Source organism: Lycorma delicatula, chromosome 10, assembly GCF_047948215.1.
Source record: "Lycorma delicatula isolate Av1 chromosome 10, ASM4794821v1, whole genome shotgun sequence".
Lineage (NCBI taxonomy): Eukaryota > Metazoa > Arthropoda > Insecta > Hemiptera > Fulgoridae > Lycorma > Lycorma delicatula.
The window spans coordinates 99748105-99770389 of NC_134464.1; the positions used below are offsets into that span (position 1 = coordinate 99748105).

Consider the following 22285-nt stretch of genomic DNA (forward strand, 5'->3'; position numbering starts at 1 on the left):
AAACGTTGTTTTTTCTTCGTTTTTTTAATTTTATTAGCCTACAATGATGTTAAATGTAATTAGGACAATTGGAAAATTTAATGTTACTCTACAGCAAGACATTATAAAACATTGTAAAATACCTATGTTGTTTGGGAAAAAATAATTTATAAAGATATTAAAATTCGAATATTATTTTAAAATTTGTAAAGATCTATTAAACTGGTTTTTAGGAAAAAATTCCGTTACTGTTAAGAAACAAATTGTTGTACAATGATTTTTAATGACACTAAGGCCCTACGGGATACAACTTTGGGGTACGGTACGGTAAGCAATAGCAATATCCACATTATCCGATGGTTCCAGAACAAAGTGCTGAAGAACATTTCGGAGGCCCCATGGTTTACAAAGAACAAGGAGATCCACGATTACCTAGGGATGCCATCTATTCATGAAGAAATCCACCGGCTAAGCCAAAAATATGTATTTAAGCGTAACTCGCACGAAAATCATCTGGCTGTTAACCTTTTGGATAATAGTGAAGATGTGAGATGACTAAAGAGGCTGCATGCGTTGGATCTAGAGGCTCTTTTGCGTTGAATATCATTCTTTTGTATCTGATATTATTTATGAATTATATTAATTTAGTAATATGAAGATAGTTTTATAGTTTTTTTTTGTTTATGAATTTTTTTTAAGTTTCATGGTTTTGACTTTGTTTCTTATATGTGACTAATTTGTTATATGTCTCCTTTTTTTCTTAGGTATGACTTATTTTTATTAGGTATGACTGATAATTTTTTTATACTCAGTTATCTGTTCTGTTTTGTTAATCATTTAATTTTATTTTTCTCAATACCTTTCTTCCTTTTTCCTCTTTAGCCTCCAGTAATTACCGTTCAGATAATCTTCAGAGGATGATATGTATGAGTGTAAATGAAGTGTAGTCTTTTACAGTCTCAGTTCGATCATTCCCTGAGATGTGTGTTTTCACAATACTTACGTTAAGTTATGTTATCATTTAACTTCTTTTTAAACATGTAATTTTTGAATTATTTCATACGCTTAGTTATATTTTTTATTGTACTATATTGTGTTTAAACCGTTACATTGTCTTGGAAGGTATCACTGGATGATATCCCTTTCATGTCATTATTTCACTGAACAATTTACTAATAGTTTCATTATTCAGGAAATTGATTGTAAATAAAGCAATAAAGCCGGCCTCCTAGGCGCGGCTTTACCTAGGAGTGGTAGCGTCGCGGCCTTTCATCCGGAGGTCCCGTATTCAAATCCCGGTCAGGCATGGCATTTTCACGCACGCTACAAATCATTCACCTCATCCTCTAAAACAATTCCTAACGTTGGTCCCGGCGATTAAAAAAAGGAATAAAAAAATAAAAATTATTTGTTTATAGACGCATCAACTTTATAGACTCATTAGCAAATTAAAACTAAGGTTTCATAAATAATTATACAATAAATATCAAATATTGGGTAATAAATATCAAAACAGGAAATATTCTCACTATGGACTATTTTTACTCTGCACAAAGTACTCCGTAGGGGATCTCACATAAGCAAAATCGAGTTCTTCAATCCCAGTATCACAGAGAAACCGCAGTCTTATGATGCATTCGTTCCGGGTGAGCAATCCCTTTTCGCTTCTTAACCCAGGTTTAATTGATAACGAATAATTCTGAACGAAGTAAGTCGTTTACGAACCATTTTTAGATTATACGCATTACAGTTCTGCTGAGGAAAGCCAAATAAGTGGGCATGGGTTAGCTTTTTGTGCCCAGTTATCAGTCGCATTAGGATGACTTTGGTACCTTCTTCTCTAAAAAGTTTATTAAATAATCTGTAACTTTAATTTTATGTACATTAAAATGTTTCAACGGTTACTTTTAGTTTAATATCAGCGACATTTGTTGAAAATATTTTCGCATAATTATAAAAAAATTTATTTTTTTTTTAACTAATTTAAAAAGAATTAAACTAATTTTTTCTGATAATCTATTGAGGTGATTATTTTATTTTAAGTTATTCTTGTCCAATCTTAAGTTAGCTGTTTTTTAATCAGTGTCGTTAATTGAATTCTTAAGACAAGTCCAACGATAATTCAGACATGAATAACCATCTATAAATGAAAAATATTTTTTTTAATATTCTCTTTTTATCCTTTATATTAGCTAGATTTAATGTACATCTTGTACTCTAATCCTTACTGTAAGGAATTAGACCATAAAACCTACATATAGATTTTTTTATGTTATTTTAACATTGACTATCTTATCTTTGTTTGCCATAAGTTAATATAGATATACGGTATTTGGTGATATAATTTTCATGTACATGTTAAGATTATTCCGTATTCTTTGATAGTCAGCCAACCGAAAGCAATTGTGAATCATATTTTTATAGATGAGGAAAACCTTCTAGATGAGAAAAGAACATCTTGATAAAATGTAATCAATAAAACGGGGTTTAATTAATAATTCATAAGTTCTTTGGTTTACGGGGAAAAGATACATGGTTAATAATAAAATTTTACAAAATCAAATCTTTTTAAAAGAATTTTATTACTTAAAATGAATATCTTTACTCTTTTGAAACATTATTAAAATACTGTTTTAATCTACAAAACTTTCTTTAAAATGTATTAATTTTTACGGTTAATTAATATTTAAAATTTTCTAAACGTATGAATTTGATAGATGAATATTTTTTAATATATAACAGTTTCTTCCCAAAATTAAAATTCTTTAAGTTGTGAATTTTAATCCAATAAGATACTTGGACTACCTTAAATATTTTAACCATATTATCTGCATACTGAGAGCGTAAGGGTGTTGATTTATATAGATTACATATAAATATAATTGCATATACTGTATTGTTTAATTTGTTCGTTTGTTAGACACGTTGTACATAATTTATACCTGTTTTTATTATTATTAGATTGTAGAACAGATTATCTACCTACTGTTACTACTATAAGTGAGGATGGTAGCTCATATACGTGCGGTAGGTTTACAAGCCGCGGTGTTTAATTCACGCACGCGAAGAGTCGCGTGGCTTCATTTCTTTTTTACTGTACTGTAACATTAACCTGTCAAATTGCTCCCAAATAGGGTTAACAAGTTAGAATCTTATTCTTTTTTTACTTCTTCTGCTCCTTTTATTTTGACTTATTATATTTTTTCATACGTTTTAATCCTTGGTATTATAATTCTAATACGTCTCCTTTTTTATTTTCTTTCTCGTTCCAGTAATTATTTTGTAATATATCTTTAAAATAAGTTTAATGATTTTTTATTCAGAATAAACATAATAATTTAAGTAAATTAAAGGTGTATAAAAATTGATTAATTAGATATATTATTATAGTTAACTCTTTTAAATCGTTTTAATTAATTTATTTCAACACTTACTATAAAGTACTCTAATTAATTAACTATTTATTTTTTGAACAACCACATACATTTTTTTTAAAAATAAAAGCTACTTTTTTTGTAATTTATGTCATAACTATTATCGACTATTATTTTTATTTTTTTTTTCTTTAAAAGTAATATATATTATAATATGGAAGTTTATGTATGATAATTTTTTAAAAAGGATTTATTTACAATTTATCATAAATATTGATGAAAATCTGATTAAAATTTTATCTTTCAAAAAAAAAGAAAAAAACGATTTTCAAATAATTTTTTTTTACATATTTTGTTATTAATTAGTTAAGGTAATGATTTTAGAATTATTTTTAATGATAAAATTATGGTAGTAATTTATATAAATAGCAGAAAAATAGTGGTTGAGTGAGAAAAAAAGAATCGATAATAAAACGGACAAATTCAATTTAGTAGTTACATATACATATATAATTTTCTGAAAATTTAATTATTTCATTAACATAATTACCGCTGTACCGATTAATCTCAAATTAATAATAATTGTAAAAACAAACACTAAACACGGTAATAGAAAAATTTAATAAACTACTGAAAGTTAACTTTCGCGGGATCCCGCAGCATCAGTTGGTACATAATTCTCTAATGAAATAAAAATGAGATTTATCATAAATTTTCTTTAAGTATTGAAGAAAAATTCATTGAAACTTGTCAAAGAGAATCTTTTTCTTTCAATAAATAATTTGTTAGACTTTTTGTTATAAATTGAAAGTAGAATGATTTTTTAGTGATGAAATTATAGTAGTAATTTATATGAATGGAAATATGGTAGCAGAAAACTTCCTTCCTTTATATTTTTTTCTTTTTTCATGTAGATTTATATATCAACTAATGATGCGGGATCCCGCGTAAGTTAGCTTTTGGTAGTTTATTAGATTCTTCTATTACTGTGTTTAGTGTTTTGTTTTTTACAATTATTATTTTAAGATATCTATATCTATATATGCATTCTATTCGTCAAAATTAGGAAGACGTATGTATAAGCGTATATCTTTTACCTTATTTAATGAAATGGACTTTTTTCCAGTTGTATATATTCTGTATTTTATGTTATTAATTCTTACAGTTCTACTAGGAATACTAATGGAATTTATAACCCAAATTTACAGATTAACAACTTACCTTACATAAAAAATAGTTTTTTTTATTTTTTATTTAAAGAACCTTAATCAGAAAAATTACGTGAGAAAATCTAATTATATGTAACGGATTATTTTTTTAATTATTATGAAAAAAAGAAGATTTATCAACTATTAATAATTTAAAAATAACTGGAAGAAATGATACCAGGTTATTTATATTTATTTTTTAAATTTGATATTATATACTGACCAAATTATGCTCTTATAAGATAAGTATGAAACAATTAATTTTTTTTCTTTTAAATAAAAACAACACGTTTCGTATGCTTAAAGGGTTATGAATACGTAGCCACACGGTAGATTATATAAAGGGATGAGCTGGGTAAACCCACCTGACCTATGTTCTCCCATAACCCTTTAATATACATTACAGTTAAGACGAGTGTCTGTCATGTCGCGTGCCGTTCGTGTGTTAAGTGTATGTGTGTGTGTCCACTATTAAATTATGTACAAAGGGGTGTTGGTCACCTAAAAGGTGTACAGGTAATAATGTTCTGCATCCATTCTATTTAATAATAATAGGTACAACAACAAACAAAAAGTATAGGTAAAACATATCGTTTATTCAAATGACCACATCCTTTTTTAAACCTGTTTGTTTATTCCTTATTTTTTAGCTTTTATTTTATTTATCCTGTTTAATCCCTCGTTTTAATAAAATTATACATTATTATCTTTCATTAGAAGACCTGTTTTAAACCCTTTTTAAAAATGTAAATAGGTTTATTTATAAGCTATCCTATCGTTAACTGACCACACTTTACCACTTCCCGTTCATTGTCATTTGTTAAAGAAATTTAATAGGGAACGAAGAATTTACAGATAGGATGTAATTTAATACAAATATACGGATGTAAAGTTACGTTGTTTAATAGATTGACCAGAATCCCCTCCTCCACATAAAATGTAAGTCACGATTTACGTTACTTCAATAACACTATATTATAAATCGATGTACTGCTTACATTTAATAAACGGATTCTTCTTTTTATTTATAATATTAATGACGAAATTAATTAAATGGATTTGAATTTAATTTGTAACAGTATATTAATATTTAAATTAATATTAAAAGAATTCTAAAAATCGTTTAATAAGAGATATAACTAGGGTAGGGGAAAGAAATCAAACCGTTATATCGGAGAAATCAAATAGGAGGGGAATGGCTACTGTAACATAAAATCATAGTATCTTAGTTATATAGCACAAAAATTAATTAGGTAAAATTAAATATTTTGTTTTTTTAAATAAAGTATTAATTATTAAAGTAATGTTTCTCACTATATCAAAATAGTTATATAATATACTTTTTTTTTTTTTTTTTTACTAACTATATATAAATTCAAAAAACTTATAAAAATAAATTAAATAACGATTTGTATAGATATATCGACTAAAAAAAAGAGTTGTATGTGAATCTTTTTCAGATTATATCGAATTTGCGTACGTTAGAAAAGTCATAGTTCTCACCAAAGAAATATTAAAATCAATTTATTTATTTCTTTTTTTAAATTTGCCTTAAAGAAAATAAATTTTCTTTTTAAAAAGAATATATTTATATTGTAAAAGTAAATAATATTATACGTAAATTCCTTTCTTTCTGCTTCAAAAACAACTTTTAATATGGCTCATATTTGTAAACGGTTTGTTTTCTCTGTCGCAAGCTATATTACATCAAAAGAATTATATTTTATTAACCATTTTCATTTCTAACTTCATTTAATAGTTATGTTACATTTTTTTGACGTACGGGACAAACCCGACCGGGTTGGTCTATTGGTAAACTCGTCGTCGTAAATCAGTTGATTTTGAAGTAGAAGTTCTCGGGTTCAAATCCTAGTAAAAACAGCTACTTTTATACGGATTTGAATACTAGATCGTGGATACCGATTTTCTTTGGTGGTTGGATTTCAATTAACCATAAATCTCAGGAATAATACGTGTTAAGTATTTAAAAAATCAAAGTATAGAAGATCTATCTTTAAATTTTGTTTTCTTAATTTTAGTATTAGTTTCACCATAATTTTAACATCAATGTTTTTATTTTATAAAAAGTAGAAATACAATAAAATTTGATTACCGTTAAAACATTATATTTTTAAAATCTTCATCAGTTATAAGATAAGATATTTTTGCAATTTTCTTAATTAAAACGTTGCAAAAAAATATATGGACGTAGCAGTTTAATATTTAATTATAATAAAATCATTTTAATAAGGATTTTGTTATCGTTAATATAATAATTTAATTACGCAATGTTATACAGGTCTATCTGTATCATGTTCTTCAATTATATATAGATTATAGTTGCCCATTATTAAATCTATACAAAAAATACTAATTTATTCTTAATATAAACGCTTATGAACTACATGAAACAACAAAAAGTTGAAAAAAATGTTCATAAAATCATCTATTTTTTTTGTATCACAATACATATTACAGCCTCGTTCAGAATTCTAAGAAAAATAAAACTCACTTTGCTTGTTTATTATTTAAATAGATTGGAAATTTCAATCTAGCGCAATGTTAATACGCTATCTTTTTAATGTAATTTATTATTTTAAACGTATAAGACAAAACCAACTGTGTAAACTAACGGATAAGTCTACCAACAAAACTGTAGTCTATATAGAAATATAGAGACAAAAATTCAAATCGTTAAAACTTTGCTCATAATTTTAGATAAAATAATTTATTAGATTTAACGTGTTCAATATAAATATTAACCGACCGCGTTGGTCTAGTGGTAAACTTGTCGTCGTAAATCAGTTGATTTCAAAGTAGAAGTTCTCAGGTTCAAGTCCTAGTAAAGGCAGTTACTTTTATACGGATTTGAATACTAGATCGTGGATACGGGTATTCTTTGGTAGTCGGATTTCAATTAACCACACATCTCAAGAATAATCGACCTGCATGAGTGTTCAAGATTACAAATTTACCAGTACAATTGTTACACTTCACTGATAAGCAGCTAATAACTTTAATAGTTGATGAGAGTATAAATAAATATATATATATATTTATTATTATAATAAGATTTTTTCTTAACTGATATTCTTTTAAGGAATTCTATCTAAGTAGACTTTATATTAACGTTTTTTTAAATGGATTAAAAAATTCATTGTTTAAATCAATAAAACAGTATAAAAATTATCACTTTTTTCCAATTACAAAAAATGCTACGTTGTAAAAGAATTTATAAATAGAAAATTCTGTTTGGGTTTTAATAACTTTTTTATAAATTTTTATTAAGGATCGTAGATTTTGAAACTAAATTAACCACCCGTATTTTCAATTTTATTGTTTTATTGTTTGTTGTGAAATTAAGATAACTGATTAATTCTTTACTTTATATTATACATTAAGTTTTAATTAATTTTATCAATAAATATTGAATAAATTGTAATTAATACATTGTTTTGATTAAATTAATAACATTTTCGTTTATTAAATTAAGAGTAATTTGAGAAATTATTAATTTTGTGTAATTGAATACCGATATGGTCAGTAACAAATATTCGTGTTCTTTTTATGACAACATAATAAAAATTGTTTTATTACGTTTTCACTTAGTAATACGTTATAATTGCGATAGCTAATACACCTACGGTAATTAAAAACAACACACACAAACCCTACATAAATTTACGTTAATTTTATTATCAATAAAATTTTGTTTTTATTGCTCTTCAGTCAGTTAAATACTCTTTACGAATTACAATTTGACATACTATGACCACATTAATTTTAATTTGTAAATTATATTGTTATTCCTCGCGTATTGTTTTTTAATTTTTATTATTTTGTTTCATCAACGGAAATCAGTTATTTAATTTACCTTATATATTGTTAAAAATTTTAAAAACGTGAAAATCCATCTTACCAGCAAATTAAATGCGACTCTCTAGATCTTTTAGTTCTTAGACCATCGTCAGAAGAGAAAAATAATATTATAAAATATAGTAAAAAAATTAAGTAGTCTGACTGTTTGCTAGTTATCACTAACAATATTTTTGACTTTATTTTATATTATTTTATTCTCCTGACGACGGTTAAAAGACTGAAATATCTAGAGAGTTACATTTAATTTTCTGGTATGGTGGATTTTACCTTATATATGCTGAAAAATAATCCTTTTTCATTGCATTATACATAGTAGTAATTTGTCTTTCAGTAATATATTTAATATTACTTATAAAATATATTAGATATATTTTATATAAAAAAAAAATAAGTTCAAAGGTTAATTTTTAGAAAATACGTCGTTTTATAAGTTTTGTAATTATGTATATTTCTTCCAAGTTTCAAAGTAAATAAATAAAATACAAAAAGAAATATTTCAACCTATTTATATTTTACTTTACATTAAAAATAGTAAATCAGCAAATATAATTTATAAAAACTGTTTTCTTACGTTTCCGTAAGTCTTACTTAAACGAAATATGCATTAATTGAAATTATTTAATTTATCATTTATTTGCATCACATAAAATTTTCCCCAAGTGCTCTTTTTTAGGAACGAAATACAATTTAGTACGACCGATGAGACGAACGGACTATTTTTTTTCATTTCATGCTAAGATTTTTGTTTTAAATTTCATTTATAAATAAATAAAAATCTACTGTTTAAATATTAAATCTCTTTATTATACTTCCATTAGAGAAAAATGTATGAAATTTATTATTATTTTATTTACGGTAAATGTTAATTTATTATTTTTATTTTCATTTTAAAAGAATTAAAGTTACACAAGTTTTAAATTCTATTGCGGAAATTCAATTTAAAAAATTATCCATATAAGATTAATTAATATTATATAATTCATAATATTACAAGGGGAAAAAATCATTAATCGTGTTATCCGAACATCTTAATAATCGGTACACATCAAATATTATTTGTAATTTTTTTCTTATTTATTTAACTTTTACTGCCAATTAAAAAAAGAAAGAAAAATCGAAACAAAATTTATTTAAAAAGCAAAATAATAAATTCCATTTTTATAATAACTAATTTAAAAAATATTTTTCATAACTGTTACTTAAGTAACCTTTCATAATCCTAATTAGTCTATAATTCAAACTACTTGTGTACGTATTTCTTTATAAATGAATTAATATGATTATTATTTAATAAAAAGATCTATTATAAGAAAAAGAAACTTTGAAAATAAATAAAAATTTTTTACGATACATTGTTTAAAAATATTTATATTTTTAAGCGCATTAAAAAAAAAATTAATTAGAAATAGATTTCCTTTAAAAGCTTTTTCATTTATTCTTAAGTAAAAAAAAAAAATTGTAGACATATATTTAAACATGAAAACAAATTTAAATAATTAAATTGTTTATTCTACTTAACTAATTAACAAATCTAATAATAAATGGACTGGACTATAGCATTGAAATGTAATAAATAAAAAGCCTTCATTTTTTTTTTTAATTAACATTATAATAATAAAAAAAAATTAGTCATACATATTTTCTTTATCGAAAACAAAACAAATTACATTTTCTTATATTACATTATTTTATTTTATATACAACAAACAATTAACGGATATAATGTAGACAAAATATATAATAACTATATTATTAAAATAATGAAATAAACGATATTAATAAGATAGATTCTTTTTTATAGATGTAAAATAATGGATGTGTATACAGTTACGCGTGCATATACAGCTATAATTAATCGCTCCAAATATATTTAAATAAGAAAAAAGTGTGTAATACAAAAATAACATTTTCTTCATTAAAATGTAATAATTTTTTTAAAAAGATTTCTTATAAAATTAAATTTATTTTATTAAGTACTGAATTTAAAATAAATTATTAGCACAATTTCGTTATTACTACAAAAAAAAAACGAAACTGTTAATAATCTATACTTAAACGTGGTTTTTTTATTTCAAATAAATTTTAGGAATGAAAAATAGGTTTTATAAAAATGAAAAAAAAATTGTATAATCGAATCACATTATAAGTTTTATTATTATTATTTTTCTAAGAAGCTGTTAATAAAAAATGGTCTGGGATTTCATGATAGTTTTCGGTGTTGATGAGAATATTAGTGAATGAAATACGATTATTTTTTTCCCGTATTCAAAAGAAATATTCATTTTATAATAAAAAAGTATATATATAAAACATTTCTTATAAATTACATATTTATTCTATTATAATATTAATAATTATACAAATAAATACTATAATAAAATTAAAAAAATAATCCTTAATTAATTAATGAAACATATAAACTACTAAAATAATTATATATATAAAAAATCACTACATATATAAAAATAATATTTCATCTTATTTAAGTTTATTAATATATGATGTATCAGAAATAAAATAAAACAAGAGCGAACTAATGTAACGATAAATTATCAAAAGGATGTGGCATTAAACACTTCCGGTCACAAAACCAGAAACTGACCGTAGTTCCATGTAATTTTAGTCTTTTAATAAACAAGTAATTAATTTTCGATTCACACATACATACTAGATAAGGGAAGTAAACTATAAACGGATATATATATTTTTTTAATTTAGATTTAAAAGTAATATTTAATTTACGTAAATATTACAACAGAAATCTTTATTATTAAATTGATAAGTGTTTTATTGAAGCGAAAATATTTATTTGTTATAAGGTTTTATTATTAAAAATATATTTCCAGTTAGACAACAAAATAAAATTAATTATATTTAATTAAAAAAATAAAATAAAAATTGAATGTTTTATAAAGTAGGTATATAAATTTGTAAATTATCAAAGTAATATACTTATAATCACAATAATTCAAACCATTACTATTTGTCATACATAATTATAAAATAGTTTTAAGTTGCTTTTAATTTATTTTTTTAATGCTATTATAAATTTATTCAAATGCGACCATTATACGAATTTTACTGTCATTTTTAAATTAGAAATAAAATACCTTAAAATTTTATTTTACAATTACTTAACTTTTTCAATACATTTTAATACAATAAGTTTACCTATTATACTTAATAAATTACATATTATATAACATATTACATTACAAGAAATATTCAAATTTAGCAAACGCATTCCTTTTCTTAAAAGCAAAAATTAAGTTTCTTTTTTTATACGGAAGTACAAAATAAAATAACTATTGAAAAATTAATTAAAAACTTTATTAAAAAAAAATCCATTGATTTAATTAAAAGGCGACCAAATAGTTCATATATATTTATTGATATAATGTAAATATTTTCTAAAAGCAATTTATGGATGGTAAAAATTCATAATATTGGTTTAAAGATATCATCTTTAATTTATAAAAAAAAAATATTTTTTTTAATATTAAATATTTTTAAAGGAAAATTTCTATTGAAATATTCTCAAAACGAAACAACCAAAGAAAATAGCTTTACTATTTTAATATTAAAAATTTATTAACTAATGAATAACATTTTTTTTGTGCACAAGCTGATCGAAGCTGAAACTGGGAATCAAACCCAGTATCTTTTTCTTTTCCTTTTCTTAACTTAAAGTTTTACCCTATACGCGTATTAAATCTATTAATCAAATCCTTGTACATTTAATAAAAATATACGTATAAAATAATTTATTATGTACATTCAGGTAATATTTATTTATTAAACTGATTTTAGCAAATTAATAATTACGATAGTAATACATAATTAAATATAAATTTGTTTATTATTATCGTACAGTAATATATATCCCGATCTAGAATCGGGATAATCTTAAATAATAATAATATTTCTTATAAAATTTCCATGATGTATATTTTAACAATTAAACATTAATTAATTTCAAATTGTTTTATACTTAGTAATGAAATCTTTTTAACGGTAATATAGGATATTATTATCGTTATTTATTGTTTTCTCTTAAATGATATAACTTATAAATTTATTAAATGTAATTCAATTTTGATTTAATAATTTATACTATTTTATTATAAAAAGCTTCTTTGAATAAGTACGCAATATATAAAAGCTACGTGTAAATTTTTGAGTTAGCATATATATATATATACATTTTTTTTTTGTGCATTGTTATTAGTAAAGAAAATATGTTGACTTTTGGACTAATAATCTTACTTAAAAACAAACAAAAAATATTCAACGAAATATCTTTTGTGTTATAATTAACAAATCTTTAAGTAAATGTTTTGTTTAAAAAATCAAGGAGTACTGAAGAAAATTGAAATATTATACCTAAATAAATACTATTAGTAAAAAATAAATAATAATACTTGTTTTTTTATTAATTTTTCTTGATAAAAACATAGCTAACTAAAATTGAAAATGAAATATTCGTTTATTTCCATTTAAAAAATCGTTTATTTACATTTTTTTCAAATAAAAAAATTTCTTTATTTTTTAATTAGCGTAAACTAATAAAATAAATTTACTGGTAAAATTCATTCATATTTATTTATTTTTAAATTATATAAAATTTTATCGCAATATACTTTAGGAGATATTCAAATTGATTATAAATCTATTAAGTTATAATTTACGTTTATTAAGTTTTCTTTATAAAATTTATAAATGCTTTTATTGTTCAGTAATACGTAAAATTATGAATTAGTTTTTTTCCTAATTAATTATTATATAACATAAATAATAAAAATATTTAATATTATAGTTTTCCGGTTTTCCAAAATTGATATTTTTTTCATTTAGGTTAGTCGATTTTAAAATAATAAAATTCAATTCTACTGTTTACCAATGCACAGTCGTTAAAAATTCGTACTTAATTATATTAAAAGAAGATGTAAATAAATAATGTAATTTTATAAATTTGTAATGAAGAAATAATAGTAATAAGAAATAAAATAGGTAAAATTTCAATATTTTATTACAAATTTTATGGATTTGTTATTTTTTACATAGTTGTTACATTCCTAAGCATTATTATTAACAAGTATAAATTAACAGAAACGTGATAATGTATTTTTTTTTAATAAACTACACTATTACATTATTGTTTACGTCATACAAATCTATAATAAATGGTTATTCGTATTTCACTAAGATGAAAGTTAGTTCATTTTTCTTTCCTGTAGGCTACTATAATTTATTTGAAAAAAAAAGAAATAGGAAAAAATGTTAAAACAACATTAAACTAAAATGTTCTTTGGAAATTATTGAAAGCTTGTTAATGAAATATTATTTTACAGTAAACAATGATTATATTTATAAATTCTAAATTATTTTTAAAGCTTCAATATTACTGAATCTTTTTATTATTAAAAAATATAAAAGTTAAATTAATTTGCAAGAATAAAAATTAATAAATCATATTTCACACGATTAATAAAAGCTCGGTACATAATAATCATCGCAACACCGTTTATTCTTTAAGAAAGTAATTATAATAATTAAATGCTGTAAAAACAATGCAAAGACTTCCGCACATCTGCACTAAGACCTCAATGGTAACACTCATCACAATCGTGTGGTGGAAAAAATTTAAATGGCAAAGCGTTTCCGGGTTCTTGCGCCGTAGACCGCCCTCTGTTAATTACAAACGACTCAGGCGTCGCTGGTTTCTTACAACCCTCCCACCGTAAGCACCCCCGCCTAAGTCTTTTCATCATTTTTATTCTATTTTTTTTTATTTTTAACACCCCATTTTTAACATCTAAGAAATGCTATATTAGTTAGCGGTTACGCTAGAAAAAGGTAAGGCAAAACGCTGTTATCACTTTTCAACTGTATTATATATACGTACTTATCAATATTTTGTTAATTAACGCAACTGCGTGTTATCAGTAAATTTTCACTGATAATAATGCACTTTATTATTTTATAAATACGTACAATCAGGTTAATTTAATATAAGATCTAATTATAATAAAATTAGTTAATTATTTTATTTACCTTGAGCGATGCGAACAGCTGGCATCTTAATCCGCATGGTGCCGTTATTGGACGTTATTAACGATTAATAACTTTATCTTTTCTTCATATTAAATAAAAGCATTACACACAAAAAGTTATCACAGTTAAAGTACACGTAAATTGTCGGTGAAACATGCCGCTTCACATGGCACAATGTCTTATATAAACATTAAATGTAGCGATCTACGTTGTCAGCCGGATGATAATAGTCGTAAAAGGTACTCGTCGATGTTCTCAAGTGGATATAGTATATGAGATGCGAGCGAGCGTGGGCGATGACCAACAAATAGAGGGTCCAAGTGCAAACTGAGGCTCGCAGTTCGCCAAAGGGCACTCGGCAGCACTCGGCTGCCGTCGGACGACCACAACTGGCCTAGGTCCGCGTGGTGGGGGGAATACACCTCGTCCGACGCACAGCGCCTCCGTTTAGTTCGCTCCGCCGCCGGTCCCAGCGCCACCTAACAGCGTCCAGTACGCCAATCAAACTAAACGCTGACCAATCGCGATTCATTGTACCGATGACAAATTCCCACCCACGATTTTCACACAATAATATTATAATACCTAAATACTCCATCAAATATTTAATCGTTATTTACTTAACGGTTGGGTTTTTCTTTTTAATTTAAACAACCGCTTCTATTAAAATTAAATTAATATTTTTATTATCGAATAGATATTCAAATTAAATTTATAAAATAATAATGATTATAATGCGTAATAGATATATTCTTGTAATAAAAATTATTTTATCTTAATATAAGAAATAAATTTTTTATTAAACAATAAAACATTGGAATTATAAAATACATAAATAATAATGTATGATTTTTTTTAATCTTTTATAAGCGCGAAATATAATTATTATAAAATCATTTCCACGCATGATTTTTAATAAAATAATCGTATAGTTTATAATAATATAAAAATTTATTTCTTTTTTTTTATTTTACACTTTACGAATAAATCTTTTATTTATTATTTAATTATGCATTAAACATCATCTTATTTTACGTGTTGTATTATTATTATTATAATTAATATTACAATAGATATGTATTACAATAAACATTTTAATGTATTTTTAAAAATATAAGCCTAAGCGATAGAAAATAAGAAATATTATGTTTATTTTTAAGCAATATTTTTTCAACTTTCCTGTGAGTTCACAGTAAATATAAAATTACGAAATTATTTATTAAAAATTTCTTAAATTCAATAAATTATTCTTAAATATAAATTTAAAATTTCTTTTCGTTAAAATTATCATAAACTTTGGCTGAAAGATAAATAGGTTTCCGTTCTCGGATCTTAGTTTATCTATTTTTCATGTTAGATAATGATTTAATTTTTATCAAATGAACCATTTCTTCTTCTATATGTACGTATATTTTATTTAGGACGCTCTTCTGTTGTTAGACTCTGTTGGACTCTTCTGTTGTAAGACACTTTCATGTGACTTAAAAAAAAAAAATAAAAATTAGATTGTCAACAGCATGTGGATTATTTGAAGGTATATTTTTAGTTATCGTTTAACATCGGGGAATACTATAACGTCATAATTTATAATCTGATATCGATATTTTTAAGCATTTTTGCTCTAAAATTCAAGAAAATTAGTAAGAAAAGTTAAGTTAATAATGTGTACTAACTTAATACTTCCACATTTCAATGATCCGTAGATCACGCAAGGTTGTATACTCTTTTTACATTATTTTACTCATTTCTTCTCAAGTCTTTCTTATTTTCATTAATCTCTTTCATTTCTGGTTTTTGGTAAATATTTTATACCGGTAGCGTTTGTATAAAAATAATATTATTTAGTTTTTCTCTAAATATCATTTTTTTCAAAAAAATATTTTTTGTAAATTCCGAAAATTTTAGGTTATTTATAATGTTTTCTCAAAAAATTTTCATAAAATAGTTTTTCGTTTTAGTAAAAAATACATTTTGGTATTATGGATAAAAAACTCATTTCACCCTCTGCCCAATCTATTATTCATCAACGTATATAACCTCATATACATACAATTATATTATTTTTTAATTAGACATAATTACTTGTTAATTTTAAAAAATTATAAAATTTATAATTATTTTTAACCACTTTTTTTTTTTTTGTCTTCAGTCATTTGACTGGTTTGATGCAGCTCTCCAAGATTCCCTATCTAGTGCTAGTCGTTTCATTTCAGTATACCCTCTACATCCTACATCCCCAACAATTTGTTTTACATACTCCAAACGTGGCCTGCCTACACAGTTTTTCCCTTCTACCTGTCCTTCCAATATTAAAGCGACTATTCCAGGATGCCTTAGTATGTGGCCTATAAATCTGTCTCTTCTTTTAACTATATTTTTCCAAATGCTTCTTTCTTCATCTATTTGTCGCAATACCTCTTCATTTGTCACTTTATCCACCCATCTGATTTTTAACATTCTCCTATAGCACCCCATTTCAAAAGCTTCTAATCTTTTCTTCTCAGATACTCCGATCGTCCAAGTTTCACTTCCATATAAAGCGACACTCCAAACATACACTTTCAAAATCTTTTCCTGAGATTTAAATTAATTTTTGATGTAAACAAATTATATTTCTTACTGAAGGCTCGTTTAGCTTGTGCTATTCGGCATTTTATATCGCTCCTGCTTCGTCCATCTTTAGTAATTTTACTTCCCAAATAACAAAATTCTTCTACCTCCATAATCTTTTCTCCTCCTATTTTCACATTCAGTGGTCCATATTTAACCACAAATTAATATAATATTATCGGTAATAATAATTTTAAAATTTTAATCGTCACCAAAATTTTAATTGTGAAATAGAATGATTAATTTTTTATAAAAGTTTGAAAAATCTTTGTTTCCACTATATATATATTTTTTTTTTTTTTTGTTCGTCCACACCACTAAGGATTACGTTTGCATAATAGTTTTGAGCTTCTTTTGTTTTCCCAATATTTTTATTTATTTTTTCACCCTGTTGTTTTTCTTTCTATATTCGTCTTATCTTACTTACTTCTCTAGAAACTTCCATTCTTTGATCAATTTTCTAAATTGATCTCTATTTAAACAGGTTTCTTTGGAGATTTTTAAAGTTTTAATTATGTTTCCTACTTCTTTAAACCAGCTAGTTTTAATACTTTTACTGTTATAAAAGTTAAATATTTGTTTTGTTAATCTGTTTTCGCTCATTCTGTATAAGTTCCCATAAAATTTAATCTTCTTCTCTTGATGGTGTCTTATTTTTTCTGTATTTTTATAAATTTCCGTTTCACTTTTTAGTTTATAAATTCCGTCCTGGTAATCGGGTCCATATAGTATCTTAATTTTATTTTGTTTTAAAAAGGTTTTATCTGAATAATTTTGCAAACACTCAGCACCATATAACGCTTCCGGAAGAATAAACTGTTTTGTAATATCGGTGTTTAGCATTATGTGAAAGCGATTTTTTATTATATAAATTTCGTGTTAAGTTAAACGCTAACTCCATTTTCTGCGTTCGCTCTCTTAGTGCTCCCTTTTCTACAGCGTTTGGCGTTATGACTTCTTTAAGATATCTATATTTAGATATTCTTTAATAAAATCATTTTTTTCAAAAACAATGTATTCATAGTAATGAAAAAAGAAATTATTAACGTTTATATTTTAAAATCCGGTATTTTGATTTATCAGGAAAAAATCTTCAATTTAATTTATTCCAAATTATTCGAATTCAATTTATTAGTAAGCACAATTGTGACAATTAAATATTTTCAAATGACATTACCTTTCTCATAGGAAAATAGAAATAATTAGCCTTCCCTTCTGAGAATTATAAATTTTTTAATATTGAATTTTTAAAAAAAATTTTTTCATAAAATTGTAATATACTTACAGTCGAATAGATTGTTGCACGTACTTTAGCACCTGCAAATATAATCATACTTTTTTTGCTTTTAGAAGAAACTAAATTTAATAACAAATTTCTCTAAAAGCTGTTAATATAATTTTAATTTATTTATCTCTATTAGATATTCCATTAACAAAAATCGTTCATTTATTTATGTTGAATAACAAATTTTTGAACTAATTTGATTTTTTATACAGGTAATTTAAGTGAAGAAATACATGTAAATGTATTTAATACATGTTTAAATAATATATATTTAAAAATAGCTACGTTCAATTATTGTTTAAACGTCTAAACTTCAGTAATCGGAGCCGAATAATTATTACCCATTGTACTTCAGCATATGGAATTTAAGAACGTAAAGTAAACAGAAAGGTAATGAATAAAGATAGTTTATGAAGTTAATAGAGAGGGATAATGGAAAATCGGATGCAATTTTATTGCAATATTTCATTTCAATTCTTATAACTGTTTAAGAGAAAATCTTTATATATAGGAGAGTCGTATTGAAATGTTCAAATAATTAATGCATTAAATGAATTACAAAGATTTTATCATATGAAATTTTCAAATTGTTCTGAATTTATACGAAAGATTTTGTGTTTAATATTTTACATTAGTAATTCATATAAAAAAGTTTTTGTGGATAATTTCAACAATAATGTATATACTGTAAATGTAAGGAAATAAAAGTGATTTTTATTCACCCACAAAGTTAAACCTCCGTAGCTGACTAAGTATCTTCTCTACGATTCGTGTGGAAAGCCTGGGTTCGAATCCCGGTCAGGCATGACGTTTCTCTATACGCTACCAATTTCCACCGGTCTAATGACCGTAGCTGTTGACGTCCCGTCTTTCATAAAAAAGTAAATTTTTGAGATTTTTTTTTAGTTGATTTTAATTTAAAAAAAATTAAAAACAATATGATAATGAAAGAATCTTCAACTTCATACTTTACAATTACATACGAATTTTAATTGTTAAAAAGTCATCATCAGTATATATGAAACTAATTAATCATTCATATAAATATTACGTTGTAATATTCATAGTTATTCACGAAGAAAGGGAAATAATTTGGGAACAGTATCTAGAGTTAGAATTAAGGAAACACGTTCATACAAACATATATCTGATAACCCTTTGTTATCAAGTTACAGGTAGCAAAATATTTAGCCCGGATATTTATTTCCCCCGGTGAATTTAGGTCATACTGAAATTTTTAAGGCGTTTATAAGGGGTAAACCTTATTAATTGTTTCATATATTTTTTGACCTTAAAAATCGAATAAAATAGGTCTCAAAATTGTAACTATCGTAGTTTTCATGACATTCAACGTAAAACAGAAAAGTTCTTTGACGAAAAACATGTGGTTTTATTTTAGGTTTGAACTTTATTAAATTCTAGTAAATTCTGTTTAAGAAATTTGTAAAGAATTTAATTCTGAGAAAATTGATTTAATAAAGTGTATAAAAAACAAAAAAAATTAAACATTATTTATTAAAAACGAAACTTAAAAAAAAATGTTATGAATTTCTAAAAACAGAAAAACTTTTTAGTACAATAAATGTAGACTTTTGAAAAATTAAAATTCTTCTGATCTACATTAAAAAAAAAAAAAAATACTAATGGTTTATACTGTGCTATTTTACAATAAATGTTGGAAAAGTCCACCATTGATATCGACTCAATTCGACGTCACCTATCGATATCACCGTCACCTACCTAATGAAGATATCTTGGCGTTCCTTGATGTGGCAGCAGCATTGAGAATCTGAGCGATGAGTTTATCATATGTGTCTACTTTTTTTCCAGTTTACCTCGCATTTCATCCATTCAACATAAACAGTGATAATCTAAAGGAGTAAGATCCAGTGATCTAGGTGGCAATTTACCTGCCCTGTATGTTCTGTCCTTTTACCAGTAAATTCTTCATCTAATTGTCTTACTTTATTAGTGAAATGTGTAGGCGCTTCATGAATTTCACAGTACGTTTCAATTTGTTTCGCAAACGAAACATTTTCAAGCAAGGTAAAAAGTTAAATTTTAAAAATTTTAGATAATTTCTCACCGTGACACATTATTCTACTAAGAAAGGGCCTATTACTTGGTTGTCGATCGTGCCGTACCAAACATTTACCGAAAAGCTTTGCTGAAAATTTGATTCAATTACCGTATGTGAGTTTTCTTCTGGCTATCGATGAGAATCCCGTGTGTAGTTTACGCTGTTACGGGTAAAAGTACCTTCTTATGAACGGAATTAACTGGTAATTATTGTTAATCCACTGACAAAACTGCAGTCGTCTGGTGGTCACTAAGCTGAAGATGTTGAACTCTCTGAACATGACACGGACGTAGTCCGTGAGCATGTTGTGACCTCCTACCGTGCTTTATGGAAGATTCAGTCGCGTAGAAAGTTTTCGCTTCCTCGATTTAGGACTAAGTTATACCACTTCCATCGCAAAATCCGTACTCAAAAATCATATCAGCATATTCTTCACGAATGATGAGACGAGGCATTTTTCAAAACAAAGAGTTCAAAAGGCACTTCACTTTTTTAAATTCAGATTACTTTGAAAAAATGTAGGTACAGTTTAGAGTTCAACAAAAACAAAAACACAACGTAACTTGATTCTCGAAAATAATTAAACAGAATTAAAATTACGTCAATAACAACTGAACCGTCAAACGTCTATTATTAACACGTAACTACAGTTTTATAACAATATTGAAGTAGTATTCATATTAATTTCGAACCATACAGTTAGCATTGCCAAGTTAATTTTTCAAAGGTCTAAATCAATTGTACTAAAATTAGCTGTTTTTAATTTTTACAAACTCATACAATTTTTCTGTTAGGTTTTGTTCTGGTTTGTTTTTAATAATAGAAATGGATTTTTTTATTTATTTATAGACTTTATTAAAGTCATTTTCTCAGAATTAAATTCTCTACAAGGTTTGATAATAAAATTCACTCATCTATTAGTCATTAATAAAGTTATTTTACTTCAAACTTAAAAAACCTCTTTTTCGTCACAGAATTTTTCTCTTTTACGTATCATGAATACTACGGAAGATTCAGTTTGGGACATGATTTATTTAGTTTCGTAAATAAAAATACATAAGAAACCATCAAGTTTACACTTTATATAACGCCTTAAATATTTCAGTATGATCTCATTTCACCGGGGAACTGAAACCCAGGCGAAAATTTTGCTACCCATTACTTGATAAAGTGTTATCAGACATATGTTTGTATGAACCTATTCTCTTATTTCAAGTTCTAGAATTATTTCGCAAATTATTTATTTTACCACCTAAATTGCTCTTTATATGTTTATATATTCTGTTTATATATATATATATATATATATATATATATATATATATATATATATATATATATATATATATATATAAACAGAATATATCTCCCAAGACATTCATAACCTATTCTACTAGTGAAAAAAATAGAAAAAATTTGTATAAACATATGTCCTAAAATGTTTCGTTTGCGTTACGGCTAGTGAAAGATTTCTCTCGGATTTAAGTTACCAATGTAAAATGAGATCCTACTGAAATTTTTAGGCCATTAATTAAGGAGCAAAATTATTGAGTTCCTATGGTTATCGTCCTGAAAAAATCGAAGAAAATAGGTCTAAGAACCGTATCTGGAATAGTTTTTGATAAATATGAGATGAAACCAATAAATTGGGGTGAATAATTTACCTGTGGTAAATAGAGTGAATTTGTCGTTTATAGGGTCGAATCATCTATTATTATTTATAGGGTCATTTGCATCTTTTTTCTTAGAATCTGATATTCAACAGTATATTGGTTCTGGGAGGAAAAATATCGGGAAACCACTTCATTCCTAATTT

The 22285-nt window shown here is 24.9% G+C and overlaps 1 protein-coding gene across 1 annotated transcript in view; it reads right to left on the minus strand.

The window, feature by feature from the left end:
- Nucleotides 1–14872, minus strand: part of Cph (BCL11 transcription factor chronophage) — a 356331-nt gene extending 341459 nt beyond the window's left edge. Inside the window, exon 1 of the mRNA XM_075377267.1 lies at nt 14495–14872. Coding sequence (XP_075233382.1) covers nt 14495–14531 — 37 coding nt within the window. The 5' untranslated portion in view covers nt 14532–14872. The remainder of the gene's footprint in view (nt 1–14494) is intronic.
- Nucleotides 14873–22285: the final 7413 nt, after the last annotated feature.